The following is a 25,691-nucleotide window of genomic DNA, read 5'->3' on the forward strand; positions in this document are numbered from 1 at the left end:
GCCCTACAGTTAACAATTTCCCTTTGTAAATTTCATTTGAACTATTACTAAGCGAAAAGCAAAAATAAGCAATATGATCATGAAATGTAAAGTGTTTTTTTTTTGTTGGTGGTGGTGGGCTTGAACTTTGGGCTGAGGTGCTGTCCCTGCGCTCTTCAGCTCAAGGCGAGCGCTCTACCACTTGAGCTACAGCACCACTTCTGAAATGTAAAGGTTTAAATGAGAAGTCTTGGGGGACCATAATCTTCTATTGCATAATTTGGAGGTGTCATATGAAGTCCATGCATAATTTTCATATCTGGAAACCAGTTACAGTACAGAAAATAGATGAGATCATTTCTAGCCAGATGAGTTTTCCAATGAAACACGTTTGCTATTTATGAACCAATCAGTTTCTATGTTTTTCTTATGAAAGAATTATTCAAAGTATTTAAAGGGGTTATTTGTTATCAACTAAAGAAGCAAATCTGGTCGTCACTGATGAGCTGAGATCGATATTTCAGCTTGATGACATTTGGGAGTGAGTCTCACTTTACTGCTCAGAATCCCTCACAATTCACTACAGATACACAGAGCATGAATTGTGTGGGAACCATTGTCAAGACCTTAGCTCTTGTGTGTGTGTGTGTGTGTGTGTGTGTGTGTGTGTGTGTGTGTGTGTTCAATTTAAAGCCCAAGGTGGATTCTTCTGGTCAATAGTATAATAAATTGGCCTAAATTCTGTGTCTCAATAAAATCCTGTCACATTGTGCTTATGTTTTCTAAGTCTGATGTGCACACTGACCCCTGTAGGAATTCCATCTGTAGTCATGGTTACCGACTCAAAAAAATCTTCTCCTTACACAAAAATAAGCCATTTCTAATCTTGTGCCCTTTTTTTGAGTACCATTTCCAAAAGATTTCTTCTTGTGTCAAAATTCTCAACAACATAAATAGCTTTTGGGTATCTACTCACTTGTCAATTGTAATGAAAAAATGTCAGAAACAAATTCATTTTTATGTAATTTGATCTGCAGATTCCAAACCATACTGCAACATGCTGAGTAATAGAACTTATAAGTACTACATTTATAAGTGCTAGTTTCTGCTGAGACACTGCTTTTTTGTTTGTCTTCAACAATGTTTGTAAGCTTGACTGTGATATTAAGTTTTGTTGTGTGAGTGATTTTTTTGTTTATCAGTATGCAACAGCATCACTGGTTGGCTAATTTTATTTGTCAACTTGACAGGTGCATGGACAGGAGCATATATTTGGTCAAATATTTTTCTAGGTGACTGTGAGTGCATTTCAGGATGAGATTAATATTCTAATAAATAGACTGAAGAGAACAGACTGCACTCCATAACGTAGGTGGGTTTTTTTTCCAGTCATTTCAGCATGGAATGAAAAATAAAAGCAGAGAAGCTCTCAAGTCAGTCCTGTATTTAAGTTGTGTGACCTGCTATTTCCTCGCCCTTAATATTGTGAAAACATGCCTCCAAAAAAAAGAAAATGTTCATAAAGCAAGATAAAAGTTAATGTGCTGGGTACCAGAGGTTTATTGCAGTCACCCTAGCTATTCAGAAGGCTGAGATCAGAGAATCACAGCTCAATACCAGCATGGGCAGGAAAGACCATGAGAGGTGTGGTGCAAGTAGTAGAGTGGTAGAGTGTCAGCCTTGAGTAAAACAGCTATGATCAGTGCCCAGGTCCAAACGTCAGGCCCCAGAACACACACACACACACACACACACACACACACACACACACACACACAGAGTTACTGTGTTTAACTTAAATAGTACACTGAAAAGGCTGTAAGTCTTTAGCAGAAGTTGGGTGATGGTATGAGGAAAATGAACCAAGCATCCCCAGTAGCTCTTGAATCCTGTGCATCTTGAGCATTCTTGGTTTTATCTCAACTGCAATCTCCTTTGAACCAAATAGTCAGATAGCAAGGATCTGCTGTACAGAAATTGAAAGCATGTAGAAGGATTTTTAGCACATTGGCATTATCTTCATCTATGATCTCTGATATGAGGACTTTTCTATTTACTTTTGTAAAGATGCATTTTTTTCCTTACCATGTGATGACAGAGTGTTGGTGAATTGCATGGGGCTGGAGCTGCTTATTGGGTAATGATAGGGGACATGTCAGCTAAGAACTGCTGGTAGTGAGGAAAGGGAACTACCCTTTCTTAGTGCACAGTTTGAGAAACACTGGGGTGCTTCCTCTACTCTACAGTAATCCTACAATTTTATGTTATCGCATAATTCAAGAGTTCATTTATATAATGTTCAAAAAGTGGAAACATCAAATGAGTGGAATGTACACCACTTGCATATTTCTCAGAAGACTAAAACACTTCAACGTTGCTCTTTGTCAAATCCCTTTCCTAAACCAAAGTGTGAGCTAACCGCTCATCTTCGAGAGAGCCCTGCCACCTTGTGGTTGGCGTTGTTACCTGCAACAGATACCGCACCCGATCTTAATGGGGAAAGACCCACAGAGAAGAGCAAGTGAATGCAGCAGTTTGCCAGTTCCTACTGTGGAAAGAAAAGGAAAAGAAGAGAGGAGAGGGAAAGAGAAGACAGGAGAGAATAGAAGAGAGGAGGGGAGAGAAGGGGAGGAGGAGAAAAAAAGAAAGAACGAAAAGAGAAAGAAAAAGAAAGAAAGAAAAAGAGAGGGAGGGAGGGAGAGAGGGAGAAAGAGAAAAAGCGAGAAAGCGAGAGAGAGGGAGGGAGGGAAGGAAGGAAAGAAAGAGAGAGAGGAAGAAAGAGAAAGAAAGAAAAAGAAAGAAAGAAAGAAAGGGGGAATCATAGAAACGGTGGGACAAAGGGTGAACCAATGCAACAGCGATAGTCACTAGACACCATAATGGAAATGAACTTTACATCTTGTGGGGGAGGGGAGTGGGGGAGGAAAAACGAGATGGGAGGGGGAATGGTGGGGTAACACTTCAAAAAGAAATGTACTCATTACCTTATTTATGTAACTGTAAACTTTCTGTACATCATCTTTACAATAAAATAAAATTTAAAAAATACTAAAAAGATATATTAACCACTTGAAAAGAGAGAAAGGAAAGAAAGAGGAGAGAAAGAGAAAGGGAAAGAAAGAAAATGAAAGAGAAAGGAAAGGAAGGAAAAGAAATTGATTTATTGCAATAGTAGAGCCCTTATTTTGCAATAATACAAGCCCTTATCCCCATTTTTTGCTTCCCTCTCCCTCTTTCACTGTCAATCTCATTCCAAACTCAGTAGCTCCCTAGAACTCTAGCCACTGCTTTGATTTCTATTTCCCCTAAATTTCCTGCCATTATAGATTACCTTTTAGACATCAGTATATATTTCAATGCATTGAACTGACGGCTAAAAGGTATATTCAGATGTTTTTATACATTATAGCTTACATAAAACCACCCTAATTGTTTTTTTCACTCATGTTGCAGTGATTTACTGTATTACAACACTTATCACAGTCTGAGTTTATTTTGCTTATTATATTGCCTTCCAAACTATTAGCCACAAGAGAATTAACATTTTACACATACTGTAACTATAGTCTGGAAAATTGTAAGTGATCCATAAAGATTTATTGAGTAAATTTATTGCAAACCAAAATGCACCTTGTGTATATCCACAAATGTTTTGAATTTGTTCTTAATATGTTTCAAAATGAACAACTTACACATTAATGACATCAGGAAAGTCTTACAAAAATCAAAATAAGTAACAAAACAACCCAACTAGCAGCAGGGAGATAAAGACACCACACAGACACTGTTCTACAGTATTTCAGGTGCCTACCACATGGGAAACCTTAAAGAAAACCAGTTTCTAGGTAGATACTAATTATCTTTGCTTTTTTTTTTTTCTGCTTATGTGGTGCTGAGGAATCGAACCCAGGGCCTCATGCATGCAAGGCAAGCACTCTACCACTGAGCTACCTTCCCAGCCCCAGAAAACCAGTTTCTAAAAGCCTCTGTTACCTCTTGTTTACAATTTAGATAGATAGATAAGATAGATATGATATATATATATATAAGGTACTGTTAACTACTGTAAAAAATCAAAATAAGTGCAATAAGCATTAAACTCAACCCCAATGTCTTTGTGTTTATGACAAGTATTGCATTATTGCGCCATGATTCATATACTTGGCTCAGAGCTACTTTGATTGCAAATGCTAATATAAATAGTTTGAAATGGGATAATGTTACAGATCTCTGGATTGAAACATGCGAACATTTTTAAGTAGTCTATGCTGACTACCTGAATTAATTTGACTCGATTAATTTTTAATTAGATGTGAGTCTAAAAAGTGATGTCTACCCAGACACTGGTGGTTCACACTTGTAATCCTATTCACGAATCTAAGATCATAGGAATTCAAGGGGTAAAAAAAGAAAAAGAAAAAGAAACAAAGAGGAGGGGAGAGGGAGAAGGGAGAAGAGAGGAGACACAACTTTTACCTGGCAGTTGGGTTGAGGTCTTAAGGTGGATCACATACACCTTGTGAACCCCATTTTTTTTAGGGTGGGACTGTTTGAGACCAGGTCTCCCTCTCAGCATATAACCCACGTTGGCCCCGAACTCGAGATCCCTTAATCCCAAATTCTAGGGTTCCACCTTAATGCTTATCTTTACTCTGGAGTTTTCCAGGGCAGTTAGAGATTTTTAAACCAATTGGATTGGGAATGGGGAGGGGATGCACGGGTAAACCACAACTCCCAGCATGCTCCGGGTCGGCGTTACGGGTAACGATGTAAGTAAACTACAACTCCCAGCATGCTCCGGGTCGGGGTTACGGGCAACGCTGTAAGTAAACTACAACTCCCAGCATGCCCAGGGGAGGTACGGAGGCTGCACAGACCGGGACACGCGGGAGTTCTTGGGACGTCAGCATGGCGGTGTTTGCAGATTTGGACCTGAGAGCGGGTGCTGATGTGAAAACCCTTCGCGGACTAGTCGAGACCGCTGCTCACCGTGAGTGTGGCCGGCTTCGGAGGTCGCAGCGCTGGCCCCTCGCCGCTCACGTCGGGCTCTGCTCTGCAGATCTTCCAGGCTTCTTGTTCAGGTTTCTCCTGGGGTGTCTGAGATGTCAGGGAGGGAGGCTGACGCCAGGCTCGGGCCGCTGTGGAGCTCTCGTGGGAAAGTTCTGGAAGACGGGTTCCCGTCGCTTCTCGTCTGCCTGCCCCCGCGCGGTGAGGGAGCAGGCCCGAAGGAGACCCCCCAGCTGCGAGCGGGAGATGTCAGGCCGGGCCGGGCTCCCCGAGGTTCAGTCATCAACCAGTGCTTTGCGTTTCACCACCCCTTCCTGACCCTGGCGACAGTATCTGGGCTCGTGCAGGGAGTCGGGACACCGGCCGAGAGTGGTGTGGAGGGTCAGAGAATGACAGAGGAAGAGGAGGGTGGTGAGGGGCGGAGGACAGGAAAGGACCAGAACTCCTTGTGGGAGCTCATTGCTGGCACTTTGCAGAGGCGAAGCTAGAAAACAACCACTTTCTACCAAGTGCATCACTGTTTCTTCATGTCACCGTTATGAAGTACAGGCGTCCTGAAAAGCGGCAACACCTGGATCAGGTCCTTTGTCTCTATGGTCTCTAAAAATGAGTTCAGGACCCAGAGGGAGAAGTAAACTTGCAAAATTTATTGAAGAAAAAGATGAGCAGAGCCCCTTCTAGATAGGAGGGGTTACAAGGGCAGAGGTGGAAATGCACTGTCTGAGTTATGTCATTCTGGGGTTAATATCAAGGTGTCTCCAGGAAAAAGCTATTTGACTCTCAAGATCATTGGACACCCTGCAAGTCCTATCAGTCCCCAGAGTCTCCATGCATCTTGCACAAGTGTCTCAAGCATTGTTCAGTCCCTCTGACTGGATGCCCCTTTTAGGTGTACCACTTGGTTCACATTCAAGTTTTCCAGGGGTAATGGGCCATGACTCAATGACCAAGGGCATCATGTGCAATTGCCCAAGGCCATGGTGATCTGTGTTATCTAGAGACTTGCATACAGGATTGCTCAAGGCCTTGGTGAAGGATGAAGAAGCACTATAAGAAGGGGCCTTGCCCTGATTGCCCAGCCAGGCACTTTTTCTGCTCCCATTCCCTCTCTGTCTGCAAGAGGATTGAGCCAAGAGCCAACACACACACACACACACACACACACACACACACACACACACCAAAATTTACAGATACTAAAGGGTTCTGTATAAATAGGGTAGTATTTACATATAATCTGCACACCTCCTGTAAACCATCTTTAGATTCCTTATGATATAGAATAGGATGAAAATGCTATATAAATAAATAATTGTTATAATGTAGTGTTTAGGTAATATGGACAAGGGGGAAAAGGTTGTATAAGATCAATACAGGCACTGTCGGACCCTCAGCCCTCCTCATGTTTTCTGTCCCTGTGCACCTATGCAAAGCCAACTGTGTCAGCAGAAGGGCTATCTGTAATAGCCACTAATTAGCATTGTTCTTTGCAGTATACTTCTTTTATCAATCGAAAAAGATAGATTCAATGACCAGAACTGTAAAGTGCTAGTATTCCTAGCAGTTCCTACAAAATGAATGTACTTGGATGTTGCTTGTTGCAAGTATTACCTTCTCAGCTGTCCTCTCAATGAATACATAAGCATCCTTAGAAAGGGTCTATGTGTTATTCATTCTACTTCTTTGCAATACTCTGTAAAGTCACTCAGCAAGCACCTCTCATGATAGTTACTCAATTAATACTTGTGAAATAAATGAAATACCTTTAAAAAATAAATTTGACAAGTTGGATTTTTTTTAGAGAATTGCCATAATTTAAATAGGCTTGAAAGAAATGTGTAAAAGCATGTACATTCTTAGCCAGTCTGTAGTTCTTTAAAATGAAATTCATGACAGGTGACAGGAAATCACTTCAATTTATTAGGCAAAAGGTAAGAGACTAGTTGGGAGCCAGTGGCTCACACTTGCAATCCAACCTGAGGATAATTTAAAGCCAGGCCAGTCAGGAAAGCCTCAGAGACTTTCAGGTCTAATCAACCAGCAAAACAAAAACAATAACAATAACTGATTGAAGGTATGGCTCAAGTGTTAGAGCACCAGCTTTGAGCAAAAAGCAAGAGCAAGGATAGGAAGCCCTAAATTCAAGCCTCAGCACTGGCACACATGCACAAACACACACACACACACACACATGCACACACACACGAGAAAAGGAGACTGATTTTTTGGGGGGGAAAGGGGGGTCCGGTCATGGGGCCTGAACTCTGGGCCTGGGCGCTGTCCCTCAGCTCTTCAGCTCAAGGCTAGTGCTCCACCACTTGAGCCACAGTACCACTTCTACCTTTTTCTGGTTATGTGGTGCTGAGGAATCAAACCCAGGGCCTCATGCATGCAAGGCAAGCACTCTACCACTGAGCCACCTTCCCAGCCCAGGAGACTGATTTTAAAGAACAAGGAAGACCAAGATCCAATGCTCTGTTAATGACGTGACATTAAAAATAAGGCAAAAGAAAAACAATAATGATAAGCTTCACATATATGCTATATAAGTAAAAAGTACACCAAAAACTACTTGGGGAGTTTCTCCTAAGACAACAGATGAAGACTTTAGGAATAAGTTCTGTACTAAATTTTTACTGGCCAAAATGACATCTTAAATGGGTATAATAAAGTGTAACATAGGAATGATACAGACGGAGAACCTAAAATCTAACATTTAAGTAACTTAGTTATATTTAGATTTGGAAGCAATCAGAGTTCTCACCCATAACTTCTATGCCAAACTGCTTCCTAGTTTTTTCTTTCCAATACTGGGGATCAAACTCAGGGCCTGGTGTATACTAGGCAAACATTCATTGGAATGAGTTAAATCCCCAGTCTTTATATCTAGAATGAGTTAAATCCTCTAGTCTTTATATCTAGAATTCGAATGATTAGTATGTACAGAATGGAGACTTTCACAAGAATATTCTCTTTTTTTTTTTTGCAGTTGGATATTCAGTTGTTGCCATCAATCATATTGTTGACTTTAAGGAAAAGAAACAGGTAAAAAAATTTTTGAAGTTAATATGTATGAAGTATTTATAATTACTGTGTTTATATTGGGAATATGGAAGCTACAATGAGTATATTTCTTAAATTCACTCTTTGTGCACTCTTACGTGATTATTTTATGTTAGCAAGTCAGCTAGTATGTACTTATGCAAATGATTAATGTTTTTGTGGTTCATTCTGGCATGATATTAGGATTCTCCAAGTTGAATTGGTGTTAAATTTTGTTCAGTCGTGTTTACAAATATTAAGCATTGTTACTAACTGAACTGTAACCATAGTATTTTGTGCTCATTAATTTTTTTTTCTTATAGACACATTAATTTTCCTCTTGGCTAGTAAATATACACACACATATTCCTCAATAGGCCTACCAAGAACTCTGCCTTATATTTTCTGTCTAAAAAATTGTTTTTAATCCTTTTATCCACTGATATTATTAGTTTCCTTTCTTTAAAGTAGAAATAAAAGGAAAATCTTAGTCTATTTTGAATGCCAGAATGCCAGAAATTAATTTTATTTTTTTTCTTAAGTCTCTTCTTAGACTCATGCCTTAAACACATACAATTGGGGGTGACTTTTCTTCTTATTTGTTAAAGGAAATTGAAAAACCAGTGGCTGTTTCTGAGCTCTTCACCACTTTGCCAATTGTACAGGTAGGCATTTTGATGTCGAAGAAGCATTCACTTTGAAGGTAGTCTGCATGAGTACAGTACCATCACCTGAATATACCACCCTCTGCTTACCAGTTTTGCCTTTCTATCAAGGCTCAGCTCTTCATGAAATATTCTTTATCCACTCAGTATCCTCCTGAAATCCCTACAACTCCTTCCCCCCTCCCAGCCTCCCCTATGGGGATTGAACTCAAGGACTTCAACTTGCCCGGCAGTCACTATGTCACTGGAGCCATGCCCCTAACCTTTTTCTTCACTGGTTTTCTTTTAGGCTAGATTAGCTTGTTCTTAGTCCTGCTTGTGCTTCCTTGTGTCACTGGGAATGATAGGTGCATGCCACTACACCCAGCACCCAGCTATTGATTGAGCTGGGCATAGGCATCTCAGGAAACTTGTTGATTCTTTGCTGGGCTTAAATCATGATCTCTGTCTCCCAATTATTTAGTATTACAGGCTTGAGCACAACACCCACTTGCCCTACAACTTTTAACTGATCTTATTATATGTAGTTTAATAGACCTATTTTATTTTTCCTCTGGTTGTATTGAAAACTCCTTGAGAATAGAAGCTAGGCTACAAAGAGGTTACAATTCCACAAGTCAGGTTATGAGTACAATGCATCTTGATCACTGTGGCCACCCCTTCCAGTGTTCTTCCCCATTTTCCCCCTGCCAGTGCCTTTTAATGAGTGCTTTCCACTTAAACAGGAAAATTAATCCATTCTGATTAATGCTTTTTTATTTAAGCTTTTTTTGTTTACAGGGGAAATCAAGACCAATTAAAATTTTAACTAGATTGACAATTATAGTTACAGATCCATCTCACTGCAATGTTTTGGTAAGTTAACTATTTTTCCTCTTTACTTTTGGCCTTGTTAAGTTGTTCAACATTGTTGTATTTCATCTCACCCCATTCTTTTATTTCTTCTCACCCTCACAACCCACTTGCTCTGTATAACTATGTCTTCTGCTCATACCACAATTAACGCATTTCTTCTCAACTGTTATTCACTGAATTTTTTTAAACCATACATAGGTGCTTGGCAAATTGCTGTCTAAAGTAGACATGATCCTTGAACCACAAAGCTTGTAGAACTAAACAACTACTAATTACAAATGTGAGGAATGTTTAAAAGGTGCAAGGGAGAGGGAGGGAGTAGCAGATTGAGTGTTCCAGGAGTATATAACCTTAGTAGTTACTGTTCAAGCTGGGACCAGAAGAGATGGTAATCGTCAAATAGCTGACAAATAGGAAAGAGAGTTCCCTTCAAACAAAATGAATTACACAAAGATCCCAAAGTCAAGAACATAATAAGAACTCAGAAATGAAACAAGATAGTTCAGGCAAAGCCTAGTGAGCTGGAATGAGTTTAGAGAAGGAGGCTTAGTTCAAGATGGAAGGGGAAGACCTTGAAGCTTCCAACCAAGAGAATAAAATGGTGAGATTTGCCTTATAGAGAATGTATTAGCAGGAGAGGATTTGAGAGATAGCTCAAAGGAGGAATGAATGGATTTGGTGATTGACTGGATATAGAATAATGCCTCCCTGGATTGTCTAAGAAGCCGGGTAGACTACCATTTGTTGAAATAGGATGTGAAATGAGAAACTGGCTTTTGTGTCACGTTGGAGACATCACAGGTTATTGTGAGAAGTCAATGGAACCTATCAAATGGGCAGATGGAAATAAAGATACGGCCCTTCAGAAGAGTGAAAGTTAAAGATGTTGTTTTGGTCATCTGTGAAAAGTAATTAAAACTATGAGCATAGATGAGGGTTGGGGTGCTATGTCAAAAAAGGAGACAGTCCTGAGGAACTTCTCCATATAATGATGGAGTAGAAAATGAACAGATTGGAGACTGAGGAAGCACAGCTCTAGAAAGACAAGAAAGAAAACGGGAAGGAAGAAGGAAAGGTCAGTAGCATCCCTATACCCAAGATCTCAAGCAGGAGAAGAGAAAATCACTAGCTGCCTGGGCAAAAATCATATTATAGATAATAATAGATATATGGTCACTGAAGACTGTGCTTGAGAAATCTGACCCTATTAGAGAACAAAAACCATAAGGTAGTCAGTGGATAAAAACTTCTGTGTATAGAGAACTGGGAGAGCTTTGAGTGTCTCCTCATAGAAAAGACCAGGTGGTGAGAGAGAAAATGAGGTCTCTCTGAACCATACTAATCTGGAATGGACGCCTCTGTCATAGAACAGAAGTAAACTCAAAGAATTGTCTCACTTCAAAATAATTGGCATGGGTAAAGAACTCGTGAAAAGACCAACTAATGTTTTATATAGTTACAAGCCAATATTCTGGTTCTCTAGAGTCAGATAAATATAAATGAGCTGAAAAGACGTGAAACAAGCCCTACATCACGTTTACCCAGCATGCCCTCTTGCTTAATCAAGGCACCTGCTACTTCCCTTAAACCTGCCTCCAATTATTATTACACTACATCTTTTCATAAAATAAGGAGTGAAAATGTATCAACAAATGAAGGTATCATAGCATTATCCTTGTATTCAGAGATTGGACACTGGGACATGTCTTTCTAGTTTTCACATACAAACTCAGGATATCATTTGAGATTTTCTTTTTTAAACAGTAAGTCTTTCTCTTTAACCAGTGTGTTTTTCTCCTGTTCTAGGACTTTCAGGTATTTTCTTGTACACCTGACATCTTAATTTGCGTTTAACACTACTCTCACTGTGAGCTTAATTATATCACACGTACTCATTGCACAGAACACATAGCACTAAGTCCTCTATATTTTTGGTCTTGCAAAAAAAAGAAAATATGAGTCAGGTGCCAGTGGCTCACACCTGGAATCCTAGCTACTCAGGAGGCTGAGATCTGAGGATTGCTGTTCAAAGCCAGCAGGAAAGGCTGTGAGACTCTTATCTCCAGTAAACCACTCAGAAAATCAGAAGTGGAGCTGTGGCTCAAGTGGTAAAGAACTAGCCTTGAGCTGAAGAGCTGAGGGACAGCATCTAAGCCCAGAGTTTAAGCCCCATGACCACACACACAAAAAAAAAGTGAATTCCATTGAAGTCAGACATGCCTTCATGAGCAAGTGCTCAGTAAGTATCTGGTAAGCCCTCCCACAAGTTTGTAAGATATAAGATGCAGGGCATCCAGGCACGGTGGGTGAATATCTTGTAATCTCAGTATTCAAGAGACTAAAGCACATGAGAACTTCCAAGTTCAAGGCCAGGAGGACTACAGTGGAGAATCCTGGATCAAACGAACATACAAGAAAAATCAAGGGCTTTCACTCTTTGATACACTGTTAAAGCATATATTCTGTAGAAAGGAAGAATGGTTGATGGATTAGGTGTTGGTATCTAAACTCCTGGAGCTTTCTGCCAACACACAAAGCAAAACAGAAATGTCAATAACATATAAGAAGTCATGGTTGAAATGTTAAGTGTAACTAGATCTCTAGGCAGAATTCCATGTTTATATTTCTTACTACTGTGTAGTGACATGTGTTTTGTATTACTAGAGAGCAACTTCTTCCAGGGTCCGGCTATATGATATTGTCGCAGTTTTTCCAAAGACAGAAAAGCTTTTTCATGTAAGTAAAGTTATATTTTATGTTAAAGCTGATATTGTATCTTTGTACATGACCTTTTTTACATTGCCAAGATACTTACAAGACTACACCTGGAGTCCTGGGATTTCATGGGGATATATTTAACTGGCATGTGGTTTTATTTTGTTTTTATTCTTCCCGTTAGACATTGGTAGACCAGGTAGAAAGAGCTCACCAAGTTTCCTCTTGTTTCTCTATCCCTGCTCCAGAACTTCTTTTAGAAATTTTTATAGTTAGCCTGTACTAATAGGATTCCCTTTCCTGTTCTAAAAAACATTATGTATTGCCTTCCTTTTATACTTTCAAAGTTAGCATTTTATTTTTAAATTGCCCACTTTTGAGAAGAGCAGAGTTTAACATGCATGTATCGCTTGTTAACTTTAAGTGATTATAGTAAAGGAAAAAATACAGATAGATATAAATAATATATATACATATATGTACATATATTATTTCTTTTAAGGAATATGTTACTGTGAAAAATTAAGTATAGCTACTTATAGAAATTTCAGAAAGTTGTATTTATCTAAGCTTTAAAAAAGATCCTTCTGGCAGAAGTATAGCTCAAAATCTGTTAAAGCAAAATCTGTTCTAAAATTGTAGAAAGATTTTTTTTCCTGAGTTTATCCAGTAGATGGAGCTGTTGGCTAAAGGCAACTGATACCCTATCCAATCTTTTTAAAAATTTGTTTTTGTTATTGTAAAGGTGAGGTAAGTAAGGATTACTGTTACATAAGTCAGGAAATGAGTACATTTCTTTTTGAATAGTGTCACTTGTTCCAAGTTCATTTTCAGCATAGTGTCTGGTGAGTGTCACTACTGCATTTGTTCACCCTTGTCCCACCATTTCTGTGCTTTCTCTTACCCTCCCCCAACTAGATAAACTTTCATATAAGTCAGAAGGTATAGAAATAAAAAACAGTGAGAAATGACTTTTAAAAAAAAGAAGAAGCAAATTAACATAAAACCTCTCGTTTCCATTCTTGGAGTTCATTTTGATAGACATTTTATATGATTATGTGAATATAGCTATAGGGAAACACTACAGATCATCCATGGGTACCTATCTCTTTTTTTTTTATGGATTGCTTTATAAAATACAAAAGTATAATGATTCTCAGGAATTTTATTTTGGTTAAAGGGATAAGTAAAAGTAAAATGCAAGTAGTAAATCAACACACATTCTGTATAGAAGTTGAAGCTATGTATGTTTTCTCAAGTTCCATTACAAAAAGTGATTCAGTGTTGAAACCGTTGGTGTACAGTACAAGAAGGACCATGGGCATTCCCAAATATGTGAAACAATCACAACTTAGTTTTGTGATTAAATAATAACTTGGGTTATGCACCATATTTTTCCCCCTGCACTTTAGTGGTGATTATGGAAACAAAACACTGGAAAATATATGTAAATAAAGTCTTCATATAGATATTTTATTTATATATGTAAATAAAATCTTTATTTATATATGTAACTAAAAACTTGTATTTCCTTGGGGTCTGGGGGCTTTAACCCAGCACATGTTAAATATCCACTTACCAGTGAACTACATCCCCAGACTTTTTTACAGAGACAGAAACTCATAAGTTGGTCCAGCTGGCCTCAAACTTGGTATCATCTTGCCTTAGTCCCCTGAATAGCTGGCATTACATTTATGTCCTGGCCTACCAGTCCTTTCCCTCAACATTCCCCTGCCTTGTCTTCAGAAACTCTGGATTACAGGCATGACTATGCCTAGCTTTTATGTTTTTTTAAATGTGCCAGTTAAACATTTGGATTGACAGAAAGTAAAATCAAATATTTTTGTTTAGAGCATTTTAAATTCCAGGTGTCTGAGAGAGCCAACTGGAGTGGTGCTTTATAGCTAAAAGTTTATTATAGTTCACAAATTTAAACCAACACAGATCCTTGTTTAATTGTCTACACCTTCAGTAGAAACATAATGGAGAAATGTATAACTAAGATGTGTCCTAATTTACCTCCATCTGGGGAAAAGCCTTTCACAGAATTTTTAAAAATAAACACTTTTATTAAAAAAAATTTTGTCTATGATAATAAACACAATTAGTAAAAGGTCATACATAAAAGGTATGCCTTCCTGTGGCTCAAGTAGGAGAGTGTTAGTCTTGAGCACAAAGAGGCTGAGGGACAGCACCAAGGCCATGAGTTCAAGCCCTACAACCAACCAAGAGAAAAAAAAGGTACACCTTCCATCCACTTAAAACTCCCTCTCATTTCCTCCAGTGGCAGCTACTACTACCATTCCTGTTTTCTTCTCAAAATTACCATTTATCTAGCCCTTCTTCCTTTCATTCTGTCTAACTCTTCTTTCCTCATGTCCATGGCCTTTTCACCCCAAAATCAGTAATGCCATGCTTTTCTTCTTCATTATTATTATTATAAAATCACGTATTTATTGATGACAATATACTAGTAGGGAAACATAGTCTTAGGACACATAATACCAAATTAATGTGTTTTTTGCCACTTAATAGACTTACTAAAACTTCAGACCTAGGACAATTCATGGTAAAGATGTCCAGTAAATTGACTGTGGAACAGCTGGACCATACATGAATTCCATTTTGCAAATTGCTTCCCTGTATTTTGGGAACAGTGTCTTGTTTCTGGGATACCCTGAGGCAGCCTTCTAAGTGTTGAGCCTCCCTAGCAGCCCAGATCTTTGTAGAAGACCATATGAGTCAAAGGTGTTCAGGTCTTATCTTTTGAGAAGGTTCATGGCTATGCCCCTCTATTTCAGCTGAGTCTCAGTTAAACCATCCAAACTAAGGAATGATTAAGTAATTAGCTTCATAATAGATCAGATATATTTCAACATAGACCATCACAGAGCCTATGAAGTGAGGCATGCCCACGGAGGTTTTTCTATCTGGTGTGACCCTATCCTTACTCTTACTTGTGCCAGGTTACAGTTTAGCCCTTACCTATTTTTTTCTTCCTCACAGGTTGCTTGCACACATTTAGATGTGGATTTAGTCTGCATAACTTTAACAGAGAAACTACCATTTTACTTCAAAAGACCCCCTATTAATGTGGTAAGTGTTATCTCTTGAATTTTATAACTTTGTAGGAATTTACATTAGCCAATTGGAAGTGAAGAAACCATGTTTCTACAGGGGGAAAAAAGGAGAAGTAATAGGAGGGAGTTTTAGAAAAGAGGATATTCTTATTCTTAAGAATCCAAGCTAGTCATGCTGTCACAGACGCTCAGGAGGTTGGGGCAGAAGGATCACTTGAACCCAGGAGTTACACAGCAAGACACGATCTCCAAAATAAACAGTAATATATAATACACTTATTGTCAAGGTGTTTTTCAAAGGCCTTAGAAGTTAAAGTTTATGAAGTATTTTCATTTGTTTGTCTGACATAGAGTCTCACTATCTCCTTAGATAGCCTGAGCTGGCTCTGCAGCAGTGTCCTCCTGCCTCTGCACCCCTCGTGCTGGGATTATAGGCGTGCATCCTTATACATGGCTCTATGAAGGATATTTCCTAAGATGGTAGCTAATAATGATGGGTACTTGTAGTCTGAAAATTGAACATTAAAGGTACAGAGCAATGAAAACATACGGAAAAGGACAAAACAAACTCCCAGGGTTACTTTTCTAATAACTCGTGTGTTTAAGGAACTTTTACTTCCTCCCTCTTGCTTTAGAATTTTTCTCATTCCCCTTCTACATAATTTCTCATGTTTCCCCATACCTTTCATCTTCCATGGGTCACACTGCCTTGTAAGTCACAATCCACTTCCATTATAAAGGTGATGCTGTTTCACATCAGTGTCTGTTTAGTAGCTATGAAGTCAGCAGTTGTTAACTACTTGTTTGGGAAACTGGAAATGCTGATGTAGAATCATAGCTACCAAAACCTGGGTGTATTCTCAAAAACTACTGTCCAAGAGAGAAATTTGACAGATATAGTTCAGATTTATATATCCGTTTTAGTCAGAGTTAGACCATCCATTTTTCTGAAGTGGATAATTCCCTTTTTCTTTTATCTGTAGTAGAATCATAACTTCCTCAATATTTGTCTGATTTTTTTGCCAAGGAATCCTCAGTATTGAGGGAGACAAAGGAGAAAATGGATCCATTTGGTATAGAAAAAAAAATTTTTTTTTTTTGGTCCGGTGGTGGGGCCTGAACTCTGGGCCTGGGCGCTGTCCCTCAGCTCTTCAGCTCAAGGCTAGCACTCTACCACTTGAGCCACAGCGCCACTTCTGGCTTTTTTGTTTTGCTTATGTGGTGCTGAGGAATCGAACCCAGGGCCTCATGCATGCAAGGCAAGCGCTCTACCACTGAGCCACCTTCCCAGCCCTGGTATAGAAAATTTTTCACTTGACTTATGTCCTACTTCTGAAAACTATACTACTATACTTGTACCTGAAAAGTACTAAAACATGTCTAGTCATGTACTTGAAGGGAAAATTAAAACAGCTCTTTTCTGATAAATCCTGAGATTACTGCTGAGCATATAGCACCATCTTTGGTTTGCCATGTTGGTGCCAGTACTTCTAACTGAGCATTAAAGATAACCCAGAATCATCACATTTTAGACTTGGAGACCTGTGCTATTCAGTAGCATGTCAGATGTGGACTAGGAAGAAGTCATTCAACCCTTCCTTCACAGGCCAATTAGAACAGTTCTGATTGGCTGCCTGTCAGAGCAGACATCTGATATGGCCCTGGTGTGTATTATAAAGGCACAAGCATGCACAGGTGCCTGTCACATACTGTGTCTCTTCATACGTAGCAATCTCTGCCTTTGGAAGTTGGCTTTACTTTTTTGCCAGCTCCAGGCCGCCAACCCAGTCCTTTATAAACATCTTCTAAAAGTTGTTACCAAACCTTAACAACTTTTTCATCTTTTCACCTTTAATGAACTGGGAAGTCCATTTTCTGTGTCCTTGGTTGAAAGGAGACAGTGCGTGATATTAAGGCCAAAAGTGTGGAAAGGACAGCAATGCACAGCACATAACTAATCCCTCGTGTCCCACCACAATGGTAAGATTCCCAGTGACTATGTGGTGAGAGCTCTTCATTGGGTTTCTTACAAACGTGCCTTAATGTTAACCAGACCGCTAGCTTGGTTATATCAGCTGTGCCGCAGACCTTTTTTTGATTGCCTCAGTATCTTGCCTGTGATGAGTCTTTCCTGTAATTATTCTTTGAAGCAGGATATGTCTAATTCTGCATGTCAGGGTATAGCCTGGGGCACCTGGCCAGGGTGTTTATCATTAGTTATTGTGTGGTTGTCATGGTTAGGCAGAAAGCACACACAGTAAGGGAGGCAGGCAGGGCACTGGGGCAGCAGAAGGAGGACACGGCACTCAAGGCAGAGGCACCAGGACAGCTCACCCCGGCCAAAGGCACCCCCTCCCCCCACCTATTTCCATCTGGAAGTACAAGAAAGCTGCTGCTGTGTGATGGGCATTTTGCGCTTAATTCCCACATTTTTCAATTTTAAAAATTCTGAAAAGTAAAAATTTTGAAAAGTGAGAGGGAGAAGCAATATTTAACAGAGTCTAGTTTTGAAAAAGAAAATCTAGTGTGAACTTTACTTATGTTGAATAAAAACTGGATGACGGAGTATAAGGGAAGGCTGCACAAGATTTATTTTTAGCCGTCATCTGGTATAGAAGTAGACTGCTTATGTGGTTTGGTCTGGAAGCAGAATTAACCCTATTCACTTGTTCACTTATTTTTCATTTAAGAGAGAAAGCGAGAAACATGCAGGTGTCCAACTTGTAGTTTGGATCATAATAGTCATTCTATACATGTGTATGGCAAGATGGTACTGCATGGGAGAAGTGTATGGTACTGGAAACTGCCCGGAAGAAAGGAGAAAGAAAGGATGGAGAGAAGAAAGAGCGTGTATATGTGTTTGTGTGTCTGTGCATGCACCAAGGTCCCTTACAAGTGTTGTAAGATGAGAAAATAGGAGAAGCCACATTTTGAGAGCTCGAATCTTAAGTCTTTATTGGAGCACTAGTGGTTTGCAGGCAGCCAATTGTTATAAAGGCCTGCAGCCCACAAATACACAGCACAGTTAGTTAAACAGGCCAGAGAAGAACAAAAACAATACTAACAAACCAGTTCAGCTCCAATGGAGAGCTGAATTGGAATACCATAATGACTAGAGAACAGCCAGGAGACCGGAGACAGGACAGGAACATGGAGACATGTGGCATGGCGTACTTGCACCTGAGCTGGTCCAGGCCTAAATAGGTCAGCTCAGGGGGCACTGTCACAGGAAAACTCCCAGTCCCAGGCACTGGACTGACAGGTTCAGTAACCTAACAGCCAAGTACCTACCCCTGTCACCAGGGACTCAGGTACGCCCATCACCTGAGGTGGGGAAGGGGGGGGATGATGTCACTTTCCCCCACCATGAAGACAGAATGCCAGACCTTAACCAGACATACTCGGGTACCAGCAGAACTTTTTCCTTTATGGGAAGATAAGCCTCAACCTTCCTTATAGGGTATGCTCAGAGGCTGGCAATTAAAGCCATTTAGGGAGTTAATCAATGCAGAATCAGAACATTCTCTATATGCAAAGCTTTACCAAAGCTATGGCATCTGAATTTCTCAGAACAGAGCCCTCCTAGCTCACTTTGAGCTAGGCCTCTGCATTCAATGTATGGCTTCTCTCACCTCCTGGCTTTTCAGCACTGGGTAGAGAATTCCCTCCACCCAGCAAGAGGCAACCAGGATGGCTGCAAGACTCAGCCTCCTTACCTCACAATGGCCCACCTCTTCCATCAACCTTCTTCCATCACTCCCCCAACCCCCCCGCCAAAAAAAAAGGTTTCATCAATCTCCAATAGGGCTACAGTAGAATCCGGCAACCAAACCCTTAGCACATGACCTTTGAGAGACATCAGAATTCAAACTATAAAAGTAACCAAGTCTAATTTTGATAAGGAAACTGTTCATCTACATCCAGATGTTCATGTGCATTTAAAATACAGAAGTATTCTCTCTTTGAAAACATAACATGTGTAGTACAGGTAGGTATCAGCTAGTCTCGAAGGAGAATTTCAGCCATGAGAAGTTATCAATTAGTGTTATAGGAATCACTTGATTGGGCACTTGAGGAAACAGCACAGATTTATTTTTTTCAGCATTGAAGTTTGAAGTCACAAGACATGCTCTAACATGGAACCTCTAGTCCTTGCACTAATCTTAATTTGGTTGGATTTTGTGCTCTATTCTTTTGTTACTGTGAAAAGCAGGAGTGTTAAGATAGGTAATTCATTAGTCTTTTATTGACAAGCCAGAAGGCTTGTGACAATTAGCACCTTAGAAATTGGGATTTTGGACTCAAGAGCTAGAGAAAACACTGTTTACCAAAACATTGCATTTGTATACTTGACAGCACCAGCACTTTTGTCATCTTCAGCTGCATGATAAGGCCACCATAACTTCAGTTTTACAGTTCCCTCTAAAATCTTCTACAAAAGCTCTGTGCAGTCTTAAGGAACTTGTATAGTAATCCTAAATCATCCGAAGTTGAATTCACCTTCTCATCTTTTAATTAAATGTCTCTTGAAGAGTTGGCTAGATTTATACTCAAGGTTTGATTCCAAGTCTACAAACATTCCCCACTGGTGAATTCTTTTCAATCTTATTGTCCTGCAGCAACGGCTTCAATTTTACTGAGTTATTTGTGTGTGTGTGTGTGTGTGTGTGTGTGTGTGTGTGTGTGTGACTGGCGTTTGAATTTGTAACTTTACACTTGCTTAGGCAGGTATTCTACCACTTGAGATACATCTCAGTACTTTCTGTTGCTTTTTGGGGGAGATGGAGGCTAGAAAACATTTTACCCAGGCTGGCCTCCAGTTGCAATCCTTCCTCTCTCAGCCTGCTAAGTTCGATTCCATAACAAAGTATGATAAGCCAAGTGGTTAAAACAACACAATTGGTTGCCTCTTGGTTCTGAAGGTAAGTTGTTAGCAGGGTGTATCTCCCTCCAATCTGTAGGAGCCTTTCCTTGTCCCTTCCTTCCTTCTCTGCCCCTGAGTCCACAGTTTGTTCAAATCTTTGTGTGTCTCTGCCTTCACATGGCCATTTTCTTAATGCACACTAAGATTAGATTAGGACCCTTCCCACTTTCAGTATTAACTACTTCTGTAATGACTCTGTTTCTAAAAAAGTTAGCAAGAATCTTAAGGGTTAATAATGCACTATATCTTTTATGGATAGGGACACAGTTCATCTCTTACTAACTGGCAACCCCTCTTTCTTTTTCTTTTTGGTAGTACTAAGGTTTGAACACACTTGAGCCATGCCCCAGCCCTCCACAGATATCTTGAAACAACCCAAGTCTAGCTAGTAAATGCATCTTAAGTACTATATGTGCCCTGTCTGTATCCAGTAGCATTCAGCTAGAGGAGAGAATGAGGAAATTCTTTGCTAATGTGGAAAAGCTCTCATACTAGGCAGGTCAAGATTGTAGCAGCCTCCCTGTTAGGTAAAGAACAGGGGGAAAAATGCATAGTCAAAAATACTTATATTTTTATGGAGTAATTCTGGAGAACACACAAGAAATTACTGAAAGTGATTTGGGATGGGGCAGGTAAAAGCGGAGAAGCAAATAAGACTTTATTCTGTTTTTTTATGTTACTTTGGCTGTGAGTCATGAAAGTGCCTGTTTTAAAAAATGATACACTGAAAGATTGTTATCCTTTTGAATTATTTAAATTAACAGGGAATCAGCACATTCTCCTCCTAATCAACTCGTTGTTTTGTTTTGTTTTTTTTGTCCTCTCTTCTTTCTCTGCAGCTTTGCTTATGATTGGAGTACTTAGAATTGTATTGCCATTATTGAAATGTCACACACCTGCCCTTGGTTAGCATCTTTATGACTATTATTTCTCATTAGTAAAAAAACCTGATCATCTGCCTATTTCTGAACCTTTGGTCAGACTTTCAAACAAAAGGCAATCAGGCAGACTGTCATTCTTTATGAAGAGGCTATTATGAGCAATCATCTGATGAGCTAATAGCAATTTACATTCAAATGGCCTTAGAAGCAGGATCCCAGGTAATGAGTGTATTCTATCCATCTAAAAATGTAAAATAAGGTGTTATGAATGAAATATTCACAACCTTCCATAGCACATTATCTTTCAGTTTCTCAAGAGTTTTCCTGGCAATTTTAAAGTGAACCTGATTGATGTAGCAGGATCAAATTTGTGTTTAAAAAAATTAAGCTGATAATTATGTCTTTGCTCCCCACTCCTGCCCCCAGAAAGCCCCTCTCCCTCCCTCCCCCCATCCCTTCAAATAGTAAATAGTTAAAAATTTAGCCTTAGTTAATTAGGAATATTTCGGGATCAGATCATACAATTCTGTATCATTCATGCCCTGTATTTCCTGTCTAATGGAGAAAGGTAAATAAATGACTTGCCGCCTTTCTTTGTCTCTTTCTTCATTCTTGGGTCAAATTGGCAAGTCCTTGCACTCACTGAAGAAGGAATTCAGAGGCAGACACACACTTTCACAGAGCAGATTTATGTAGTCAAAAACTAGATTTTTATTGAATTGCAAGTGATCATAAGGCAGTAGCACACATTTAAGGGAGACTGAGGACAGGCCGCCAGACCAAGCAGACATGTGTTCCCAGTCTTCAGCCCTACTGTGGACAGAATGTAAGGATTATGCTACGAATATGTATGTAACAATAGAGTTTTCCAGAAAGTGAGAGGGCATGTCCAGGAACCAGGGTGTGGGGAGTGGAGGTATCCTAAGAGCCAAAATGGTGATTTGAGGGGAGATGTGTGCCTGAAGCTCTAACTAAATGAAGTGTAAATGAGGCCTCTGGCTAAACTCAGACTTGAAGAAGTCTCTGTTGAAGTCATTACTGAGGACCATTGGTTGGCTGATATACCAAAAAACAGCAGTAACTACAGTCAGCCACTGCTCTAGGACAATGGCAAAGCAGGATATTTGGCAAAATTTACCCATCTATGGTGCTGAACCTGTTTCCTGGGTTCTTTGTGGTGTTATTCTCTCTCTACTTGCCCTCTGGGTAACAAGCTTATCTGTTTTCCCTTCCCTACCCGTAGCCTATTTGCACCCCTGGGACTTCCCTATCCTTATCTTCTTTGTAATTCCTGATTTGATCAAGTTAGCTTCCTCACAGCTAGCATAAACTTTATGTGTCAAGTACAGCCTTGTCTGTTTTCTTCTTGTGGTGGTGCCTTTTGTGTATGAATATGCCTTTGCTTAAAAGGAGGCTTGTGGGAGATGTGTAGGGTAGATAGAGGGTAGGAAGGGAGGTGAGGGGGACTTAAGTAGGATATTGTGTATTTGTCCTTGGCAATTTATTTCCTTTATTTCCTCCGAAGGCAATTGACCGAGGCCTGAGCTTTGAACTTGTCTATAGCCCAGCTATCAGAGACTCCACCATGAGGAGGTACACCATAGCCAACGCCCTCAATTTGATGCAGATCTGCAAAGGAAAGGTATACTCCCAGAATTTCCGGAGGTTTTTCTCTTCTTCAATCACTGGAATTGGCAAGTTGATACTTTTTCCTTAAAGCTAAAAAAATTCTCAAAGCACCACAATAAATTCCTCTTCCCTAGTCCAATGATCTCTACAAAGTTAAGTTTAAAAAAAAAATCTCAAGGGAAGAATAACCTTAAGGAAGGGGAAGGGTTGAAAGCATTTATCTTTTGATAAAAAATGTGTTCTTTGGGGCTGGGAAGGTGGCTCAGTGGTAGAGCGCTTGCCCTGCATGCCCTGGATTCGATTCCTCAGCACCACATAAGCAGAAGAAAAAAAAAGCCAGAACTGGCACTGTGGCTCAAGTGGTAAAGCGCTAGCCTTGAGGTGAAGAACTAAGAGACAGCACCCAGGCCCAGAGTTCAGGCCCATGACTGGACCCCAAAAAAAAAAAAATGCTCTTTACCCACTTGAAAAGAACCATCAAGATAGCAACTGCTTATTGGTGAAATTAAGATTTTATGACTTTTCCAACTAGATTTTTACAAGTTAATTCAGCTTTACTAACATGTATTTGGAAAGCCTATTCTATTTCTTTTGATAAGCAACCTTTTAGTTTGTCATGAAGCTTCTCATTAACATTATCTTTAATAGAAGTTGTTATCTGTGCCTTTAATGTTACAATGGGATTACTAGTTATTTGTATGATAAGATTCTTCAATTTTTACTATCTTTACTCAAGATTAATATTGATCACTTTTTGTTTTATAGAATGTAATTATATCCAGTGCAGCAGAAAGGGTAAGTATAGCATAGAATAATTTACAGTTCTAAAAAAAAAAACCCATGTTTATAGGATAAAAACTAAAAGTCATGTTAAGAATTATCTGTTTTCTATTTTAACTGCATTTTCATATAGTAATTGCTAAATAATAAGATGTATCTTCATTCAAAACTTCAAACTTTATCTGTAATTTTTTTCCCTGGGATGGTCCTGAAGTTTGAATTGGGCCTTATACTTGCTAGACAAATGTTCTGCCAGTCAATTAATACCCCTAGCTCTTTTTTGCTTTTGTTATTTTTCTGGATAGGGTCTCAAGTTTTTACCTGAGACTAGCTATAATCCTCCTACCTATTCCTTCAAAGTAACCTGACCCTACAAAATACTTTTCAAGGTTTGTTCATATTTTCAACAACCTCCATCACCCATCAAAATTATGAGGAACTAAGTTTGTGTAGTTGGCTTTATTTGAATACTCAGGTGTGGCCACATAAAGCTGTTTAAGTGTTATAAATAACTTCTCTCATACTTTTTTTTTTTTCCGTTTCTTTTAGCCTTTGGAAATAAGAGGGCCTTATGATGTGGCAAACTTGTATCCTTTCCTTTGTAGGAAGCTGAAACTTTCTTTTAGGGAATTTGAAGTGTTCTTAAATTTGTATCAATCTCTAATTGTAAGTTTATTGATTAGCAGCTTCCAAATCAGATTACTTCAGGTTGTAGAAAATTTTATCTTCTTACCTTTTAGATTAAGTGGGAGGTAGAGAAGGAGAGTGAGCGTCTATGATAAAATCAGAGTTCAGCGAATTTCTCTTTACTCAGCTACTAGTTCCAACACTGGTTTCCAATCTACACAGACTGCTATAGAATTAATTAGGCTTTCTCTCAAAGCAACCAAGTGAGCTAGCGTTTTCAGTTGTTTTTGTTAGTCTCATTCTCTGATTCCGGTTGAGATCTTTAATGGTGCCACCAGAGGTTTGCTGTTTGGACTCTCTGAGAATGATGCCAAGGCTGCCGTATCCACGAATTGCCGAGTGGCACTTCTCCATGGAGGTGAGCAAGATCTTCCTGTAAAAACTGAACTGAGCCATATCTGCTTTGCACAGTGCCTTTACAGCCATCGTTTCTCAACCTGTTTTAAGACCCATCAGTGCTGTCTCACCCTTACTTCAGGTTTTCCTTTCTGTAGTTTATCAAATGAATATAGTTTGTATCATAAGACAACCAATGAATGAGTTTTTTCAAACTGCACAGGCTTATCTCCCTTACCCCCCCTCCTCTCTTGCGGGATATGCTTTCTATGATGAAAACCACTGTTTTAGAGAACTGAGATGTTAGAAATAATATATTAAACCATTTGTTAGGGAAGCAAAAACAGCAGGTGCATTTTTAATATGTTTTTATTGTAAAAACACTGTACAGAGGGGTTACAGTTACATGAGCAGGGTAATGAGTACATGTCCTATAAGCATCGTTACTTCCTCCTTTGTTTTTCCCCTACCATCCCTTCCCTCTCACCTCCACAGTTACACTCCACCCCCCACCCACCCCCCAACCGCCTAAAATTGTAAAGTTGGTTTTCAACATAGTGTCTTGTACATCTCATTGTTACAATAGGTCAGCCTGTATCCCTATTTAAGCATTTTGTTTTTCCCTTCCCCTCCCCAAATTAGAGAAGTGTATATACAAGATGCAGGGCACCAACATCAAATACAGGGGTTATACCGTGGGGGAGGAACATACAAAGCAACAAAAAAAAATCATATGGTACATTATAAGTACATTAGAAACAATAACAAGAAAGAAAAAACACTTGTGTCCCTATTTTGGGGTTCATTTTGCTTAACATCATATGTACATAGCTTTTGACCATTTCTGCTTGTCCTAGACATGTACTAGTTATTTCAAATAAGGGAGACCATGGGACCTATGTTTCTTTGGGCCTGGCTTACTTCACTTAATATAATTTTTTCCAAGTCTTTCCATTTCCTAATAAATGGTGTGATGTCATTCTTTCTGATGGAGGCATAGAATTCCATTGAGTATATATACCACATTTTCTTGATCCATTCATCTACTGAGGGGCATCTGGGTTGGTTCCATATCTTAGCTATGGTAAATAATGCTGCAATAAACATAGTT

General features: G+C 39.4%; 1 protein-coding gene across 1 annotated transcript in view; it reads left to right on the forward strand.

Moving 5' to 3' along the window:
* The first annotated feature begins 4,799 nt into the window (after nucleotides 1–4,799).
* Rpp30 (ribonuclease P/MRP 30kDa subunit) overlaps nucleotides 4,800–25,691 on the forward strand; it is a 22,579-nt gene continuing 1,687 nt past the window's right edge. Inside the window, exons 1-10 of the mRNA XM_013034389.1 lie at nucleotides 4,800–4,969; nucleotides 7,976–8,031; nucleotides 8,637–8,693; nucleotides 9,474–9,548; nucleotides 12,213–12,284; nucleotides 15,270–15,359; nucleotides 22,674–22,790; nucleotides 23,543–23,572; nucleotides 24,107–24,144; nucleotides 24,523–24,602. Coding sequence (XP_012889843.1) covers nucleotides 4,825–4,969; nucleotides 7,976–8,031; nucleotides 8,637–8,693; nucleotides 9,474–9,548; nucleotides 12,213–12,284; nucleotides 15,270–15,359; nucleotides 22,674–22,790; nucleotides 23,543–23,572; nucleotides 24,107–24,144; nucleotides 24,523–24,602 — 760 coding nt within the window. The 5' untranslated portion in view covers nucleotides 4,800–4,824. The remainder of the gene's footprint in view (nucleotides 4,970–7,975; nucleotides 8,032–8,636; nucleotides 8,694–9,473; nucleotides 9,549–12,212; nucleotides 12,285–15,269; nucleotides 15,360–22,673; nucleotides 22,791–23,542; nucleotides 23,573–24,106; nucleotides 24,145–24,522; nucleotides 24,603–25,691) is intronic.

This window comes from Dipodomys ordii, unplaced genomic scaffold (genome assembly GCF_000151885.1).
Source record: "Dipodomys ordii isolate 6190 unplaced genomic scaffold, Dord_2.0 Scaffold188, whole genome shotgun sequence".
Lineage (NCBI taxonomy): Eukaryota > Metazoa > Chordata > Mammalia > Rodentia > Heteromyidae > Dipodomys > Dipodomys ordii.